Below are 19,074 nucleotides of genomic sequence, written 5' to 3'. Positions count from 1 at the left end.
TTGTTAAAGGAGCTGAAACTAATGTTCTAACTAATGCAAGTGCTTACAAAAACAACTGAGCAAGGAGGTTGGATAGGTTGTGTGGAGGACAGATGATAACTTTGTTTTGGAACACATAAGTTCTAATTTCTTGTGGGACATCTATGTACATATCTAGTAGGCAGCTATAAAATCTAGTCTTAACTGAAATCTATCCTTAGCTATTCTTAGATAATTCTGGACTGAATTTTTTTAATTAAAAAAAAACACCAAACTTTCATTGGATCATCAAATGTGAATATGGTAAATGGGTTTTGGGTGGGTATGTAGAATACATTAACGTAGATTGAGAAACAAGTTTATGTAGAAGATACATGTGTATTCCAGAATTATTTACATTAAGGTGAAATCATTTGTGATGAATAGAAAAGATTACCGGAGAATGCCTAAATCCAAGTGAGAAGAGAACAAAGGGTACAAACGTGCAGCATAGCTACAATGAAGAAGGTGAAAGGAGACTGTGAACTGCATAAAGAATAGTCTTAAAAGTCAGAAAATCAGGACAGAATAATTTTGTAGAAGTGAATACAAGAGTAAATTTCTATAGACAGTGACTTGCTCTCTCAAATGCATGTGTATTTTAGTGAATAAATATAATTAGGAGTTAAATATATCCCATAGCTATATGTAGTGATTATAAAGCATATTCATGTCACTACAGATGATTAACAATGGATATTTATGTTATTATAAATTTAGGGAAATGTTGCCTATGCAAGAGGTAATCATATGGTGATTAATAATTGATAACATTTTCTTAGAAAGCAAAGAACATGGTGTTATTCATATTATTTTAATAGGATTCTTATAATCCATATTTTACTCAGGAGCTTAATTATCAAGTATTTCCATAAGAGATTAACTTGTGGGTATCTTACAAACGTAATTGTACTAAAAATATGACTTCATTAAACTAAAAGCTAATTTCATTGCTACTTAATCTTTAGTGAAGGCATTATCAACATTTGTTAAATTGTATAACTTTGGTAGAAAATTATTAGGCAAATTATCTATGACTCTAGGGTTTAAGATACCCATCTTAAGCAAACAGTCTAATAAGTGTATGAAACTAATACGTAATATGTATAATAGGCAAAATAATGCCTTAGCTCTTCGTGAATTTCCTTTTTCCCTTAAAAACACAGTGGGTTTGTAACTTACTACCAGAGGAAGATTTAGACAACTGCAGACTTAATACACTCTCTGACTTTATGTCCTTATAACTATGTCTTCAAACTTATAAAAATGTTATCAAATAAAAATTTGACTAGTCTTTTATTTATTTATATTTTAAATTGGAAACCAAATATTCTTGAATTGACAATATAACAAATTTACAGGCAGAGTTAGGCCCCAATAGAGATAATTTTCTTTCAGATGTTTGGGTAATTTTTTCTCAAAGTTAGGTTAAAGTTTGACATAAGAACACAAAATTCTCTTTTATCATTACGATCATGTGAAATCTCTAACCTAAAGAAAGAGGAAAAAGCAGGAGGACCTTCCACTACTCACATACAACACTTTACTTGTTCTTGTCAAGTTAAAAGAGTGATCAGGCTCTCAAGAGAGTGCTGCTTAGGGTTCAACTGTGTTCTTTCAAACTCCACTTTTCATACTTTAGAGTTTTCTCATGATGTGTAAATTTTGTGGTGCACCAGAAATTTTGAAAAAGTTTAGTTCAAACTCAATTTATCTTAGTCGTAGTAGCTCTTGCCTGGCTTTCTGCCCAGAGTATTGCTTGCTACATCTGCAAAAGTGGTGGAGTAACTACTAAGGAAGCAATACAACAGTTTAATACAGTGTAAAGCCTAGCTTGCTTTTTGATTTTTTAATGTGTATCATAAAAAGTAGCATTTAGTTGGAGAAAATATTAGCAAACCATGCATTCAACAAAGGTCTAATGTCCAGAATCTATGAGGAACTTAAATCAACAAGCAGAAAACGACCCTGTTAAAAGTGGGCAAACGACATGAACAGACACTTCTGAAAAGAAGACGTACATGAGGTCAACTAACATATGAAAAAATACTCAAGATCACTAATCATCAGAGAAATGCAAATCAAACCCAAAATGAGATGCTATCTCACACCATTTAGAAGAGCTACTATTTAAAATAAAAAATAACAGATATTGGTGAGGCTGCAGAGAAAGGGGAACTCTTATACACTCTTGGCAGAAATGTAAAGTAGTTCAGCCCCTGTTGAAAGCAGTTTGGAGATTTCTCAAAGAACTAAAAATGGAACTACCATTCAATCCAGAAATCCCATTACTGGGTTTATACCCCAAGGAAAATCATTCCACCAAAAGGACAAAGGCACTTGTATGCTCATTGCAGCACTATTCACAATAGCAAAGACATGGAATCAATCTAGGAGCCCATCCATGGTGGACTGGATAAAGAAAATGTGGTACATAATCACCATGGAATACTATGCTGCTATAAAAAAGAATGAAATCATATCCTTTGCAGCAACTTGGATGGAGCTGGAGGCCATTATCCTAAGTGAATTAATACAGAAACATAAAACTAAATACTGCATGTTCTCCCTTATAAGTGGGAGCTAAACAATGGGTATGCACAAACATAAAGGTGGAAACAATAGATGCCAGAGACTACAATAAGAGGGAGGAAGTGGGGGAAGGGTTGAAAAACTATTTATTGGGTACTATGCTCACTACCTGGGTGATGAGTTCAATCATATCCCAAACCTCATCAATGTGCATTATAGTCTTGTAACAAACCTGCACATGTATCCCCTGAATCTAGAGTAAAGATTGAATTTTTCTTAAAGTAAAATTTAGCAGCCAGAGGAGATATGTTGTTTAATAAATGATTAAAAATTATGTGAATATTTAGGTGTTTAAATTAATCCAGAATATAAAAAATATTCCAGCATAAATTTTTGTTTTTAGAAAGTTTAATTTCACAAATAAAAGTTATTTATTTATGTTTTTTAAGTATGTAATGAAGAGTAAAGGAAATAGAGTGGACACATGTACTTTCTATTGATAGTCACTACATTTTTTAGTTATTTGGAGATAATAGTTGAAGGCAATTTACCATATAAATTAATTTTATGAAATTATTGTAATGATTACACAGATGAAATCATGGCTTCTCTCCTCTTTCTGGCTTGGGCTTTATTTTCTGTATTAGGCTCTGAGATACTTGAAGCAATTTAATGGAGTGATTCTTGCCCAGTTGTGAGTTCAGCTAAACCAGGCAAGCCAATATGGTGACCAGTGACAATTTTCGAAGGAGTGAGAAGTTAGGGATCATGTGTCTCCTAGGTAATGGAGATTTCATAAATGGGTTATGTGCAGCACTGAATCCAAAGGAGACCTGATTAGAGAAAGGGCCAGAAAAGTGTTATTTAAAACTTTCACAGCTTACTCTTTAAATACTTTGTATATACACAATGTTACAAATAAATATTTGAAATACTTTTCTATTGGTTTAATGTGGGAAGCTGAGTGGCGCACGAATCTGAGAGAACTGCACTTTGGAAGAGTAGCTCATATTCAACCTTACTCTGGCATAAGCATGGACACAGAATAAAGTAGTTACCGCTCATTTCCATTTTTATAAAAAGACAATTCATTTTCTAACATTTAATAAGAGGTTAGAAATACAGAATCTTTCTACCAGTTAAAACATTTGGGATTGCAAGTAACAGATTCCCTAATTCAAACTAGGTTAAACAACAGAACGGATTGTTCACATAAATGAAAAGTCCCATGGAGATGAAGGAAGCTTTAGAACTGATTTGATCAAAATTTCAGCTCCATTTTCCTGAATTATATCAATTTAGTTTTACTGTCTGCATCTGCTTTGTTCTCAGACTGGTTTCCTTTATAGTCACAAATTGGTTGTTAAAAGCAGGAGGGGTTACAGGTTTCATCACTTATAGAAAGTTCTTCCTGACAACTATCGAACAATTGTCCTGAGGTTTGTACTTGTTGGATAATCCCTGAAATAATTCGTATGATTAGGGTAATGCTATGATTGGCTTAGGACAGGGTTGTGCACTCACAATAACTGTGCCAAGGAGGTTGGGGTAACTTTTAGCTTAGACCAATCAGGACTCACTCTTGGAGAAGCGATGGGGTCAATCTCATTGAACACAGCTGAAAGCTACACAATGTGGTAAGGGTAAAATGCATGTTTGAGTAACAAGTACCAGGTCCACTGTAGTATACTCTTGCACTCCCCAACCATTGTAATTAGCATGTATCTTTCTTTCCTCCACTCCCTCTCTTTCACTCCACAATATGTGATATGGTTTGGCTCTGTGTCCCTACCCAAATCGCATCTCCAATAGTTACACCCATGTGTTGAAGGAGGGACCTGTGATCCCCATGTGTCGAGAGAAGGAAGTGATTGGATTATGGGGGGGCTCCCCCATACTGTTATCATGACAGTAAGCGAATTTTCATGAGATCTAATCACTTTATAAGTATTCGACAGTTTCTCCTTCACATGCTCATGCTCTCTCTCTCACCTGCCACCATGTAAGATGTGCCTGCTTCTCCTTCTGCCATGATCGTAAGTTTCTTAAGGCCTCCCCAGCCATGCAAAACTGTGAGTCAATTAAACGTCTTTCCTTTATAAATTACCCAGTGTTGGGAAGTTCTTTACAGCAGTGAGAAATTGGACTAATACAATACGTTAGGCTTACCTGGAGTTACCTTCCTTATGGTCTAGCAACTAATGACAAACATCTTCTCACAATAAATGCAAAAAGCAATGAAAAAGAAAGGTCAATATCACTGCAATAAAAACTCCCAATTACAAAGGGGACACAGGCTGGGCACGGTGGCTCACGCCTGTAATCCCAGCACTTTGGGAGGCTGAGGCGGGCAGATCACCAGAGCTTGGGAATTCAAGATCAGCCTGACCAACATGGAGAAACACTGTCTCTATGAAAAATACAAAATTAGCTGGGCATGGTGGCACATGCCTGTAATCCCAGCTACTCGGGAGGCTGAGGTAGGAGAATTGCTTGAATCTGGGAGGTGGGAGATTGCGGTGAGCCGAGATCGAACCATTGCACTCCAGCCTGGGCAACAAGAGTGAAACTCTGTCTCAAAAAACAAAACAAAACAAAACAAAACAAAACAAAACAAAAAAACCAGAAAAAAAAAGGGGACACAGTGGTTTCTGATCCCTGTCATATTCTATAGACAGGAATAATTAGAACTGCTGGTTGGCAGTGATAAGTGTTCTTTCAGCAGTTTCTGTTTCGCTCTCTGTGTCCTCCACTGCCCAATCTGAGATGGTCATTGGGGAAGATCCTCTTTTTGGGAGGTTGCATCATTTTGCCAGCTCATTTCCTATTAGGTTGAGTTTAGATATTTGAGGATACTCTGAAGATTAAATAGTTACAGGTTATCATAAGTCAGCCTTGAGGTTTATTTAACAATATACTTTCCCTTAAATATTAGGTTTCAGAACTATTTGCTTCTTGTTATTTCTGTGGGCAAGTAACCGTGGCAGAGACCATGTCTAGCTCTGGTTTTTTTTTTTATCTTGGAATTTCTGTTTCCTAGTTATCCTTCATGTTCTGCTGGTCTAAATTTAGTCTAATAGCTTATCTCAATATCTTCATTGGGCATATCTAAAAAATGAACTTGCAGGGTAGAGGGAAAGGCAATAATGTTTTATTCCTTATTTCCATAATGGGCATGATGTCTCTGGTAATCTTCATAATGAATATGATTCTCCCCTTTGTTAAGCAGAACATTAAACTTTTCCACCTTTGACATGCTATGATTACTGAAATTTTAGACATTCAGGTTTGAAATTTGAAGGGTACTATTTCTAAGTGTGTAAGCTACAGGGTTTGCTAGCTTCCTATAACCTTGCTCATGTAAGGTAGGAGCCGTCTCTGAAATATATTATCCAATCTACATATGGTGAGCATCATTGATTAATGAGAGTCTATTTTTAACTTCCATTACCTTAATTAACAAACCACTAATTTCACCCATTAAAACCTATTTTTAACATTCATTTTTTTAATTAGCAAGGTCTCAGGTAATGGCATATAATAATAAGCACTAATGGTGGCTACATTTGGAGTGCAGCTCTTCTGATTACCTATCAACCAAATATTCCTAGAGTATAAATTCTATATTATGGCAACTGACAATCATTAGAGGGTAGGGTAAATCTGGAAACACACATGTACATTTATATCACATTATATACACTAAAGTATTTTAAGGTGAAGTATAATAATAACACATTCAAACTGACTTAATATTCAGTACCAGTAAGGATAAGTAGAAAAATCAAATTCTATATTAATTTGACTTAAAAGCTGCCATAACAGAAGAAACCAGTAGATTAAAAGGAAGGAGGCAGAAAAGTGTTTATTTGAAACTTTCACAGTTTACTCTTTATATCCTTCTTCTTATATACAAAGTTATAAATCTTTGCTTATTTGATCAGGGTTCCAGCTTTTTTATTTTCTTGGTTACAAGATGACTGCCCTCAGTAACAAGAACCACATGCTTTCTCATTTATCAAGGGAGAGAAAGGAGCCACATCCCACAATTTTGGGGCTAAAGTCCTGTAATTGGTGCTGATTTGCTCAACCCTGAACAACTTCTTGTGGCCAGGGGAACAACGTAGGTTGGGATTGGGTTATCTTAACTGGACTATGGTGATAAAGGTGAGGTTAATTTCACCTAAATTTCTTAGGTGTACTCTGCACAATGTGGGAAGAGTGGAATAAATGTTGGGATGGCAACGACAGTGTCCATTATAATCACTTTCAAAGCATATAAATATGTAACAACTATATTGTTAGTTGCAGTTAAACTAGATCTAAGAAGATGTAATTGTGTCTGACATCATTTTTTATGTTTGATTCTAGATAAGTTTTAAGTCCTCACCTGTTCCCTTTTGTACCATATCTGGATCTCAGCAACTTGATAAGAAAGCTTGCCCCGATCCAGATATGGTGCAAAATAGGTGTTTCCTATTTTGGTGCTGGTGGAAAATTCAAGCCATACAGTCCCTGCCCTGTGTGGGCTTTTTCACCCAAGTGCCATGTCCTAGCCATGAAAAAAATCCCAACAGCTTTTTCTCCTACTCTCTCAAGTCATTTTAAAACTGCTTAGGAAGTCTGCTGTACTCTTCCTAGAAAGCCTCATTATGTAAGTAATAAACCTTTTTATACCCTGTTGGTGTATATGTGGTATGCTAAGTCTTGAAATATGAGCCAAACTTTGGGTGAGGGTTCATCTCATTTCTGTGGGTGACTGCAACAGCACATAAACTTCAAGGTAGTCAGTTTAAATTCCTGCAACCTACCTGCTGTGGTCTGAATGTTTTTGTCTCCCCACAATTCATATGTTAAACTTAATCACCAATGAGATAGCATTAGGAGGTGGGGCCTTTGGGAGGTGATTAAGTCATGAGGACAGATGCCTCATAACTAGGATTAGTGCCCTTATAAAAGAGGATCCAGAGAGCCGCCCCGTCTCTTCCACCACATGCGGACACAGTTAGAAGGCACAATCTATGACCCAGAAAGAGCCCCACTAGACATCCAATCTGCTGGTGTCTTAATCTCGGACTTCTTAGACTCCAGACCTGGGAGAAATAAATTTGCATTCATAAGCTACCCAGTATATTTTTTTTTTTATAGCAGCCTCAACAAACTAAGATACCATCATTGTAGTGTTTCATTATTCTTATCACCAAGTGCCCAATCTTCCTCTTGATAATTAGAGTCAGAAACCTGGAATATATCTTCAGTTCTTTCTTCTTCTTCCTTTTTTTTTTTTTTTTTTGAAGACAGGGTCTTGCTCTGTCATCCGGCTGGAGTGCAGTGGCACAATCACGGCTCACTGCAGCCTCAACCTCCCAGGCTCAAGTGATCCTCCTACCTTGCTGGGATTACAGGTATAAGCCACCGTGCCTGGCTTCTTTCCTCTTTTTTTTTTGCCCATGTGCCTTTACAATCCTTTCTGCCAATTCCATGGCTAACATCTTGGCTCAGGCAGTCATTAATTCTTCATTTTATTTTATGTCTTCTAACTGGTTTATTTGTTTTTCTAGTCTTGGCCCCATCTTTCCTACCCAATAATCCTTCCTCTACACTGCTGCTGAAGTAATTCTTCTCCAAACTTGCTTAACTAATCCAGCAATTTCCCACTACCTTCAGGATACAGTTCAAACTCCTTAACACGGTTTACAAAACTCCTCATCATCTTGCCATCTACATTTCCCATTTCTCCTGCTGCATACCTACATACCACAATGTTTGCTTCTATGGTATGCTCACCTGCAAAATATACTTACCTCCACAGTTCATAGACAAGGAAATATATACAAAGGTATATATTCCTTTTTCTGGAGCATACTCACGTCTTTCATTAGCTTGGTCAATTCCAACGTATTCTTCAGGACTAATTTTGAGCTTTGATACATTCTATGAGAAGTACTTCCTGTTTAACCTAGGCTGAGTGAGGTGTTTTCTCCACATTTTAGCAATAAAGTTTATTTCAGTGTTTATTATCACTGTAATATCTGATTTTATTGTATATTTTCCTACATGTGATTCTCTTAAGGGCAGGCACCACATTTTTCATCTCAGAAGGTCACAAACTATTAGAAAAATGGGCTTGCAGATACATGTACAGCAAAGAATAATAATTCAAGATGGCTCATGGAAAAAGTATTCTGAAAAGTAAGAGAGACATATGTTCTAGAAGAGACAAGAAAAGGCACAATAGAGAAATTAGAGCCCTCATACATTGCTGGTGAGAAAGTAAAACGGTACAGTCACTTTGGAAAACAGTCTGGTAGTTCCACAAGGGGTTAAACATAGAGTTACCATGTGACTCCACAATTCCACTCTTAGGTATATATCCAAGAGAAATGAGAACATATGTTGACATGAAAACTTGTACATGAATGTCAACAGAAGCATTATTCATAATATTCAAAAAGTAGAAACAACCCAACTGATGAAGGGATAAATGAACTTAGAAAACATGCTAAGTGAAAGAAGCCAGTCACAAAAGACCACACATTGCATGATTCCATTTATATGAAATGTTCAGGACAGACAAATGCATACAGACAGAAAGTGGATTACTGGTTGCCAGGGCTGGGGAGAAGAGGGAGAAGCTTGGGAGAAGTTGGGGCCAAAGGGTATGAGGTTTCTTTTTGGGTTGTGAAAATACTCTAAAATTGATTGTGGTAAAGCATGCACAACTCTGTGAATATACTAAAATCATTGAACTGTATAGTTTATAAGGAGAAAGAGATTACTCTGGGGAAGGGAGAAAGATTTCATGGAGTTGATAGGATTTGAATTCACTGATAAACAAGTGATATAAAAAGCAAAGTGATGTGCTGTAGTGACTAAACAAGTCCTTCTGTTGGGCAGATCTGGCTTTAAATCCACTTGGTCAATTTACACTTCCTAAATCTTTAACCTCATCTAAAGTGTAAATATATTAATATACCTACTTTGTAAAATTATTATGGTAAGTTATATAAGGGATTTAAAATATTTAGTCTAATGCCAGGCACATAGCAAATATTAATAAGAAATATTAGTTACTCTTAATATTATAAATCTGTTTAGTGTTGAATGGGACACAGTGAACACGTAGATACATCAATGGGAAGGAACTCTCAGAAACTTACCTGGTTTCCAGCAGAAAGAGATATGAGAGACAAAATAATATAAATGTAACTTTATTAAGTTTAAGAAATATTTATTGAATACCTTTTTCCTAACTACTAGACACTTTGCTAGACTGCTGGATATACAAAGACAAATGAGAAGTGAGTAGATTGCTGGATATACAAGTGAGAAGTGGTCCTTGACTTGGTAGTCTAGCAGAGGGATAAACAAATATGCGTAAGAAAGCATTATATTTCTTATAAATGTTTTTTGTACGCACAAAGAAGCGGGTGGGCTGGAAAAATAATGTAGTCAAGGTGACTTGCTCAATACTGAAACTGCTCATTAACTACTTAGGCCAGCACTTATGGCACACGTCTTAGGATGCCTTGCTAATATTTTCCGCTTCCAGTACAGAACAGAGACTACACGTTTAAGCCAATTTTATTCAACAGATGAGAAACCCAGTGTCCAAGGATTAAAGAATACTTGTTATACAAGGAATGTGAATATTCCAGAAATTTATGCTCAAAGTCCCCAGGTTATTGTCTTTGTTTCTCACTAGACTGTAAGCTCCTTGAAGACAAGTATCTTGAGTGTTACCTTGTTCACTCTTGAATTGTCAACACTTGGCCCAGGACTAGGTATGTGGTATACAATCAATAAAAAACTGTTGAATGAATTTTTTAAAATTCCTCCCATGGCAAAAACGGAAGAAACATTCACGAGTGGACTGCTAGTTGACTGTTTCTCTCATCACTATTTACAGTCTGAAACGGACAAAGACATCTATATAATCATTCCTTCCTTTAAATAATCTGTGAGTTAAATTCTTTTCCTATTGCTTCAGGAGAAGCTATTAGGCAGAAAGCTTTTAAGAAAGGCTTTGCAAGAAAACTCTTCAACAGAGATGGCACGTATGAATTGCTGTGATCTGGAGTTAAAGACAAGAACAAAAGTAACTCTAGCGCATAATTCTTTGACCGAAGTCATCTTACTGGTCACTGGTCGGCGGAGGCGTTCAGCCTACTTGCATCCGGTGCTTGAGAGTTCAGATAGGCAAAGGTGAGAGGTAGCATCTAGTCAACATCCATTTCTTGAGCACTTACTACATGTCAGTCACTTTGCTTAGTCCCCGTGTTTACTCTACTCTGCTTGGAAGTGGTGAAGAGACTCGGCGGGATCTTCTTAGGACCAATGCCCCAAAGTTCCGGATGGAACTCATTTTGATTTGGGGGACGGTTTATTTGCAGGGATTAGGTGGAGAAACAGGGCCTGCTACTCAAGAGGAATGAGAAAGCGTAACTAACAGGAGGTAGACTGGGAAGGAGCAAGGCAAAGTCACTCCTTTTCACAGGGCAACTCTCCTAAGACCATGCTCAAGCTGGGATGGCAGGGCTCTGAAAATGGGGCCCCGACCCTGGTCTCAGCCTGGGGCCACGTGACGCGCGTGTTTACGTTGAGTGACGGGCGCTGGGTTGGGCGGGCCTTGCCGGAAATCAACTTCCGGGGGCAGAGGTGTTCGAAGCCGGGTGGTGCGTGGGCTACTTCAACCTGTGTGACTGGGCCGCGGTCTCACCTCAAGGGCCTGGGGCCGTGCCTCGGGTGTACGCGTAGGGTCTGTGTGCTGGGGGTGGCTCACAGGGCAGCGTGGGTGAGCGGCGCAGAGGCGGCAGCGGAGAGCGAGAGAGGGGAGCAGGTAAGTGAACGTTCGCCTTCCGGGGCCTGGGTCTTGGGGTCGGGGCCGCGCGAGGCGGGCGGAGAGCGCCCCACCCGGAGGAGGAGCGCGGCCGAATTTCCGCCGCCTGCAGCCCGCCTGCTCCGGCCTCGCCCTTGGCGGTCGCAGCGACCGGGAGTCAGGGGGCGTGACCAACCTCCCACAGGAACGGAGCCAGCTCCCGGGGCTGGGAGTGCCCACTCGTTCCTGCGCTGGCCGGTAGGTACCGGTACCTGCACGTCCCAGAATCGAATGTTTTCGAAGGTCTACGCCCACGAACACGTGATTATTGTGTCACCGAAGCGCCTATCGAACGGAGACCTTGATTCTTGCTTAGATCTCACAGAACGCGCCTGGTTTCTGTATCCCCTTTTACTTTGCCAAGTACACCGGGGTAAAAGCTCTACAGCGTCCGCCAGCCACATTTCCTTAGAGTTTCTTGGGCCACATGTTGCAATAAAAGGGGCATTTCAGGGTCAAGCTAGGAGCCAGTAACTTTGCCAAGTGGTGAGGTATCCTTTATCCCCGTTAGCGCGCCTCCCTTTCCCAACAATAAAGATATTTCCTCCATCTGCGCGTGTCGCCAGCTGCGGAGGAAAGCTTTGGACATGAAACCTATTTTTGGCTTCACTTTAAGGAGTGGAACCCTATTAAAAGCTGCGCTGAGTGTTTTTTTGGTAGGATGATGTTGTTGCTGCTACTCTCACTTGCTTCCCTGATGAGAGCTGGGGCAGAGCTTGATTTCCTGGAGGGTGAAGTCTTGGTCACAATTTTAGGTGACTCAGCGGCCCCTTCCGAATTCTCTTTCCTTCCCGCCCCTCTCAGCTGTGCGAATACTGTTGCCACCTTTCTCTCCAAATGTTAATCCGGATGGGAGTTGGATGATGGTTTTTGGAAGCAGTTTGCATGTTGCGTGGTGGAGTTATTGGAGTGGGCTGACATTTCACTTCACAATTTAAGGCAAAAACCCCCCACAATATTTAGTTGGATGGGGTGACAGGGACTGACAACAAATTCGCTGTTGTGTTCTCTGCTGTCGGAGAGTTCTACACTTCAGGATCACCTGATTGCCCTCTGCTGCAATTTCGGTTGCGTTAAGGGGATTGGTTATACTGTCTGTACCTGTTAGGTAAATATAATAAGGGGCATGCCGGGCAGAGTGCACCTGCGTGGTGCTGGCTAACCAGTAAACTGTGTGGTAGAGAATTGCCTTGGTTACGAAGTTTGGTATCCTCCAGGCTGCCTAGGAGGGTGTTCTGTGGGCTGGGAAATCTTCTGAACTGGTTTCCTAGCAACAGTATAAGCCCAGTGGAATAAACATAAAGAAAACAAAGTGATGAAAGTTACAACTTACCTCTTTTATTAAATGGAAAAATGTAGCTTCTTCTTGGAGTGATCCACTCAAAACTTCTGAGACATTTTTGTTTATTTTGATCATCTTAGTACTTAATAGCAGACAAAAGAAACTGCAGAAAATCATCCCAGAGGGACATCACTTTGTTTTTTGGGTGGCATTAAAAAACAGAAAAAAGACGTTTAACAATGAGCTTGTCTGAAGCTTAAATGGACAAATAGGAATTTTGTGTGACAGGCATTTTATGTTGTACTCCTATCTATATATGTAAGATGTATGCATTACATATGATTGTTACGAATGAAGATAGTAGAAGACGGGGTGGGAGTGGAGTGGGGTGAATGAGTGGATAAGACTGGTTCCATTAAGTAAAATGGAAGGGGAATGTTTTAGATAAGTTGTTCCCAAACTCTGGGTTATAATTACGGCACTCCTTTATCAACCTGTTCTTGTGTTTTTTAATCTTCCTTGAAAGTTTATCAAATGTTCTTGTTTTCTGTCCAAACAATGAGCACTTAATTGAAAAAGGCATCTCTCTTTAGATTAACTCTTTGTGTTTATGTATATCTGTTTCTTATTTACTAATGATAAATTAATATTTTAGATTTCCAGTATTTTAAGGATTTTTGGTCTCCTTACTGTTCCTGCCCTATTCCCATACCCAGTAAGTTTGGTTTAGCTCATTTAAATTGATCCTTATTTTTAAAAAGGGCGTGTGTTGCTTTTTTTTTTTTTTAAATTAAGGTTTATTGAGGTATGGTTTTTAAGTAAAAAATAATTTTTATTATATTGCTGTATAAAGTCTGACAAATGCATATGGTAATGGAACCACTGCCACAATCCAAACAAATAACATTCCCATCATTCTAGAAAGTTTCCTCCCCTCACTCATAGGTCCTAGCAACCACTGATCTGTTCTCTGTCCCTATGTATAGCTTTGTCTCTTCTAGTATGTTATGTAAATGGAATCATACAGTATGTAGCCTTTTGTTTCAGGTTTCTTTCACTTAATGCTTTGATTCATCCATGTTGATGCTTGGTTGTTTTTTACAGCTGAGTAGTATTTCATTGTGTGAATATATCATAATATGTTTATTTGCCATTTGATGAACAATTTTTGGCATTTAGGAATGAAGCTACTATAAACATTCATGTGCTGTTCTTTGTACATTAAGGTACAGGTCTTTGTGTAGACATACGTTTTCATTTCTTTTGGTTAAACATCTAGGAATGGAATTCTTGGGCCATGTGCAAGTGCATGTTTAACCTTATAAGAGATTACTGGCTGCATACGGTGGCTCAGACCTGTAATCCCAGCACTTTGGGAGGCCTAGGTGGGCAGATTATGAGGTCAGGAGATCGAGACCATCCTGGTCAACATGGTGAAACCCCGTCTCTACTAAAAATACAAAATTAGCCAGGTATGGTTGCGTGTGCCTATAATCCCAGCTACTCAGGATGCTGAGGCAGGAGAATTGCTTGAACCAGGGAGTCAGAGGTTAGAGTGAGCCGAGATCATGCCACTGCACTCCAGGCTGGTGACAGAGTGAAACTCAAAAAAAAAAAAAAAAAAAAAGAAAGAAATTACCAAACTGTTTTCCAAGGTAGCTGTTTCATTTTGCATTCCAACAGGTGATGTTTGATGTTCCAGTTGCTCCACATTCTGGTCAGCACTTGTCATTTTATTTTTAATGTTAGCTGTTCTAATATGCATTTAGTGAAAACTCATTTATGTTTTAATATGAATTTTTCTTCTAACATATTGAGCATCTTTTCCTGTGCAATTTTTTGCCATCTGTTTATCTTCTTTGATTGAATGTTTGCTGAAATCTTTTGTTCATTTTTAACTGGGTTGTTCATTATTGGTTTGCAAGTGTTTTATACAGTCTGGATACAAATTCATTATCATATGTATGTTCACAGTGTTTCCTTTGAGTCTGTAGTTTGTCCTTTCATTTTCTTAACAGTATCTTTCAAAGAACAGAAGTTTTAAATTTTGATGAAGTACAGTTTATCAGTTTTTTTCTCTTATGATTTGTGCTTTTTTGTCATGAGAAATTTTGCCTAATCCAAGGTTGCAAAGATTTTTTTCTTATGTTTTCTTCCAGAACTTTTATAGCTTTAGATTTTAGATTTAGGTCTGTGACCAATTTCTTGTTAATTTTTGCATGTAGTGTGAGGTAGGGATCAAGACTGACTCTCTCTGTCTCTCTCTCTCTCTCTCTCTCTCTCTCTGTGTATGTGTATGTGTGTGTGTGTATGAATGCCCCAGTCTTGCAGCACCATCTGTTGAAAAGACTATTCTTACTGTCTTCTCTTTGTTAAATTCCCTTGGCTTGCCTTGTCAAAAATCAGTTGACTATGTTTGTGTGAATTGCTTTGTGGACTCCATTTTGTTCCATTGTTTTGTGTGTCTCTTTGGCCAAAACCTCAGTTCTTTTTATGGTAGCATTATATTGTACCTTGAAGTCAAAAAGCCTGAGTCCTCCAACTTTGTTGTTATTTGTCAAAAATTTTTGAGTATTCGAGTTCTTTCTTTTTCTTTCCATGTACATTTTAGAATCTCTTTATTTCTATATAAAAGCATTGTGGAATTTTTAGTAGGATTGCATTGAAGTTATAGATCAATTTGGGGACAGTTGACATCTTAAAAATGTTTTCTAATCCGTTAATAAAATACCTTTCCTGCCCCTGTGCTGTGGCTCATACTTGTAATCCCAGCACTTTGGGAGGTCAAGGTGGGAGGATCGCTTGAGCCCAGGAGTTCAAGAGCAGCCTGGGCAACAGGGCAAAACCCCATCTCTACAAAAATTAGAAAAATTAACTGGATGTGTTGCCATGCACCTATAGTCCCAGCTACTTGGAAGGCTGAGATGGGAGAATTGATTGAGTCTGGGAGGTCGAGGCTGCAGTGAGATGTGATCATGCCACTGCATTCTAGCCTCTGCAACAGAGTGAGAGCCTCTTTCAAGAGAGAAAACAATGAAACAACCTTTCTACATTTATTTGGTCTTTGACTTCTCTGTTTTTAAGTTTTTAGCATAAAAATGTTGCACATATTTTGTTACGTTTTCAATGTTTTTTGAAACGTATCTCAATGTTTTACATTATTTGGTGCTGTTGTAAATGGTAACCTTTAAAAATTTTTAAATTTCCAATTATGTACGTGAATCAATATTTTAATATTCATCTTGACTTTTTGAATTTTACAACCTTGTTAAACTCACAAATTAGTTCTAGTAACTTTCGTAGCTACTGCTGTCTGCTAGTAGAGACAGCTTTATTTCACGTTTTCTCATTTGTTTGCGTTTTATTTTGTTTTCTTGTCTCTCTGCACTGGCTAGGACCTCTACTAATATTAACTAGAACAAGTCAGATCAGCGCAGATCCTTGCATTGCTCTTCATCTTAGTAGAGAAGGTATGTTGTCTTTTACCATTGAGTAGTTAGCTGTAAGTTTTTTATGGATATCATTTTGAGCCAGCTGAGGAAGTTCTCTTTAACTCCTTCTTAGAGCTTTAAAATTTAATCATAAATGGATGTTGTATTGCTTTTTTTGATTGTGAACATGATAGTTGATTATAGTAGAAAGTTGGAAATGAAGGAAGACTATTAAAAAAGTTACCGCATTTTCAGTAATCTGAGGTAACTGCTGCAAACATTGTGGTAGCTTTTGTTTCGGTCTTTTCTTTTGCAAACATATTTTAAAGACGAAATTGTTAATATTGTTTTCTATTTTGCCCTTTTCACTCAGAATCATATTGTGAGTACATCATGAATTATTTTGAGAACTTGATTTGTAATGGTTGTGGGTTATTGTGTTATATGGATATGCCTGTCATTTAATGATTTTCTTTTTGTTAAATAGTAAAATTGTATTTCAGTTTTCGCTGTTGAAATTAACATTAAATATTTGTGCTTAACTCTGATAATTTTTCAAAGTAATTTATAAAAGTATGATTATCACTCAAAGTATATATATATTTTGAGGTTCTTACTGTCCACTGCCTCTGGTGTTCTTGAAATTTGTTCTTTAGGCTATTGTAAGAAATTTGGAGTCAGTATCATTGGCTTTTTGGGCATCACTTTAAGGTAGAATCTTTGAGTTTCAGAAACAGTTCCTTAGAGATTGGTCTAGTTCAAACTATTTTTTAAGAGGTTTAGAGTCTGTAATCATTAAATGACTTTTCTGCCTGTACTATTTTGTTTCTACTGATCTACACAGAATTCCTGATGAATGATGTATAATGTAATATATCACCTGTGCTCTTCTTTTGATTAAGAATTATGGAAATCTTTGTGCCTAGCATCATGTAAAAACCCTTTATGTATGTCGTTTTATTGAATTCCAACTGCTACTTTTTGGTAGTAACATTTTTTCCATTTCATAGACAAAGGAAACCGAGTCTCAAAGTGAGCAAACTTACCTAAGTTTGTATTAACAGTAAGCGGTAGAGCTTGAGTTTGCTCACATGTCTTCCTGAATCTGTGCTTTTATTCATAGGCTATACTATGAGTATTATGTTATTTTAGGTATTTTGTATATATTATGTTTGTTTTGAATATATTAATTTTAATGCTAACAATAACTTTACTAAGCAGATTAACAAATTAGCATGGGATGTTATCAGTACTTCTGAAATGTTTATCCAAATTTATGTCCTCTTAAATCTATTCTTATTTCCTAAGTGGCACAAAGATTATTGTTGGCTATATGCTATCCAATTTTACTTAAATAATCAGGACAATATCTACTGTGACTAGTAGAGGATACAACAATTTATTTTGAAATATGAGAAATTTTGTAGTTATAGGTTTAATAAATGGGATAAAAAGTAATGTTAATTACTTTATAAAATGAGCTCTGTTATAATTCTAGTAAAATAATTTATTTTCCTTAGAAGGATATGTACAATTTGGTATTTACTTTTCAACATGGACTAGGTGAATGAAATAATTAGTTTGCGAAGTATGAAATCACTTTTTCCGTGTATTCAGAGAAGGCTGACTTTTCTGTGTCTACCATCTCCTACGTTTTTTATTATGTTCAGACCTGTGGTTAAAGAGTAGGTCTACATAATCATTTTAAAAAGCTGCTTACATTTTATATTATGAGAGTTCAGAACTTCTGCAATTGTAGTAAAGACAGTGCTGCAGTGTTATGCAAGATCCATTAATTTATGAATACGCTTCACTGACAGACGGGCTTATATGAATATTATTTAAAATCAACATGCTTAGACATCAGTAAAAGATAGTGATTAAAAATGAGATTAAGTATTATTTTAATTATGAATTTTATACAGACAACTTAAAATTAGGTTAGACCTTTTGTTTAGTTTGCCCAAATTGGGCATGAAAAACAAAATAAGCCTGTGAAAGCTGAATGGCATTAAATGGGCCACCCCGAATCAGAAGACAAGTTGAAATGAATAGCTATTTTCCATTTTGCTGAATGAGAAGAATGTTTAATAAATGGTGATAGGTTTCATGAGATGTTTAGATATTTTAAGTTTTGTCTCTTGTTGGTTATGCAGAAGAGATTTGTTAATTTCTCTTTTTATTCAGTCCAGGAATTTATGACTTATGAGTGGAGTGTTGAATCCATTTACAATTAATGTATTTACTAACACTTAAGGTAACCTGTCATTTTGCTATTTTTTCTGTATATCAAGTAATTTTTTGTCATTCCTTAATTATTATGTTATTGCTTTCTCTGCCTTTTTTGTATTAAGTGTATATTTTCTAATGTACCATTTTAATTTCCTTGATGTTTCTTTTTTTTTATTTTTATTTTTTAAGAGACTGAGTCACCTAAGCCAAAGTGTAGTGGCACCATCATATTCACTGCAGCCTCCAGCTCCTTGGCTCAAGTGATTCTCCTGCCTCAGCCTCCCTAGTAGCTAGGACTACAGGTGTGTGCCACCATGTCTGGATTTTTTTTTATTTTTTGTAGAGACAGATTCTCACTCTGTTGCCTGGCTGGTCTTGAACTCCTGGCTGCAAGTGATCCTCTTACCTTGGCCTCCCAAGTGCTGGGAATACAGTTGTGAGCCACTGCACCCAGCTTTGATGTTTCTTTTACTAAATATTTCTTGAGTTATTTTATTTATTTATTTATTTATTATTATTATTATACTTTAAGTTCTAGGGTACACGTGCATAACGTGCAGGTTTGTTACATATGTATACTTGTACCATGTTGGTGTGCTGCACCCATCAACTCATCAGCACCCATCAACTCGTCATTTACATCAGGTATAACTCCCAATGCCATCCCTCCCCCCTTCCCCTCCCCATGATAGGCCTCGGTG

The 19,074-nt window shown here is 37.4% G+C and overlaps 1 protein-coding gene across 1 annotated transcript; it reads left to right on the top strand.

Moving 5' to 3' along the window:
- Nucleotides 1-11,065: 11,065 nt before the first annotated feature.
- Nucleotides 11,066-14,310, top strand: LOC105534285. The gene has a single exon (XM_011972986.1). The coding sequence runs from the start codon at nucleotides 11,066-11,068 to the stop codon at nucleotides 11,900-11,902; it is 837 nt and encodes a 278-aa protein (XP_011828376.1). The 3' UTR covers nucleotides 11,903-14,310.
- The last annotated feature ends 4,764 nt before the right edge of the window (nucleotides 14,311-19,074 follow it).

The sequence above is a fragment of the Mandrillus leucophaeus genome, unplaced genomic scaffold (assembly GCF_000951045.1).
Source record: "Mandrillus leucophaeus isolate KB7577 unplaced genomic scaffold, Mleu.le_1.0 Scaffold1329, whole genome shotgun sequence".
Taxonomy (NCBI): domain Eukaryota; kingdom Metazoa; phylum Chordata; class Mammalia; order Primates; family Cercopithecidae; genus Mandrillus; species Mandrillus leucophaeus.
The sequence above is the reverse complement of the archived record's forward strand: the minus strand, read 5'-3'. Positions and strand labels throughout refer to the sequence as shown.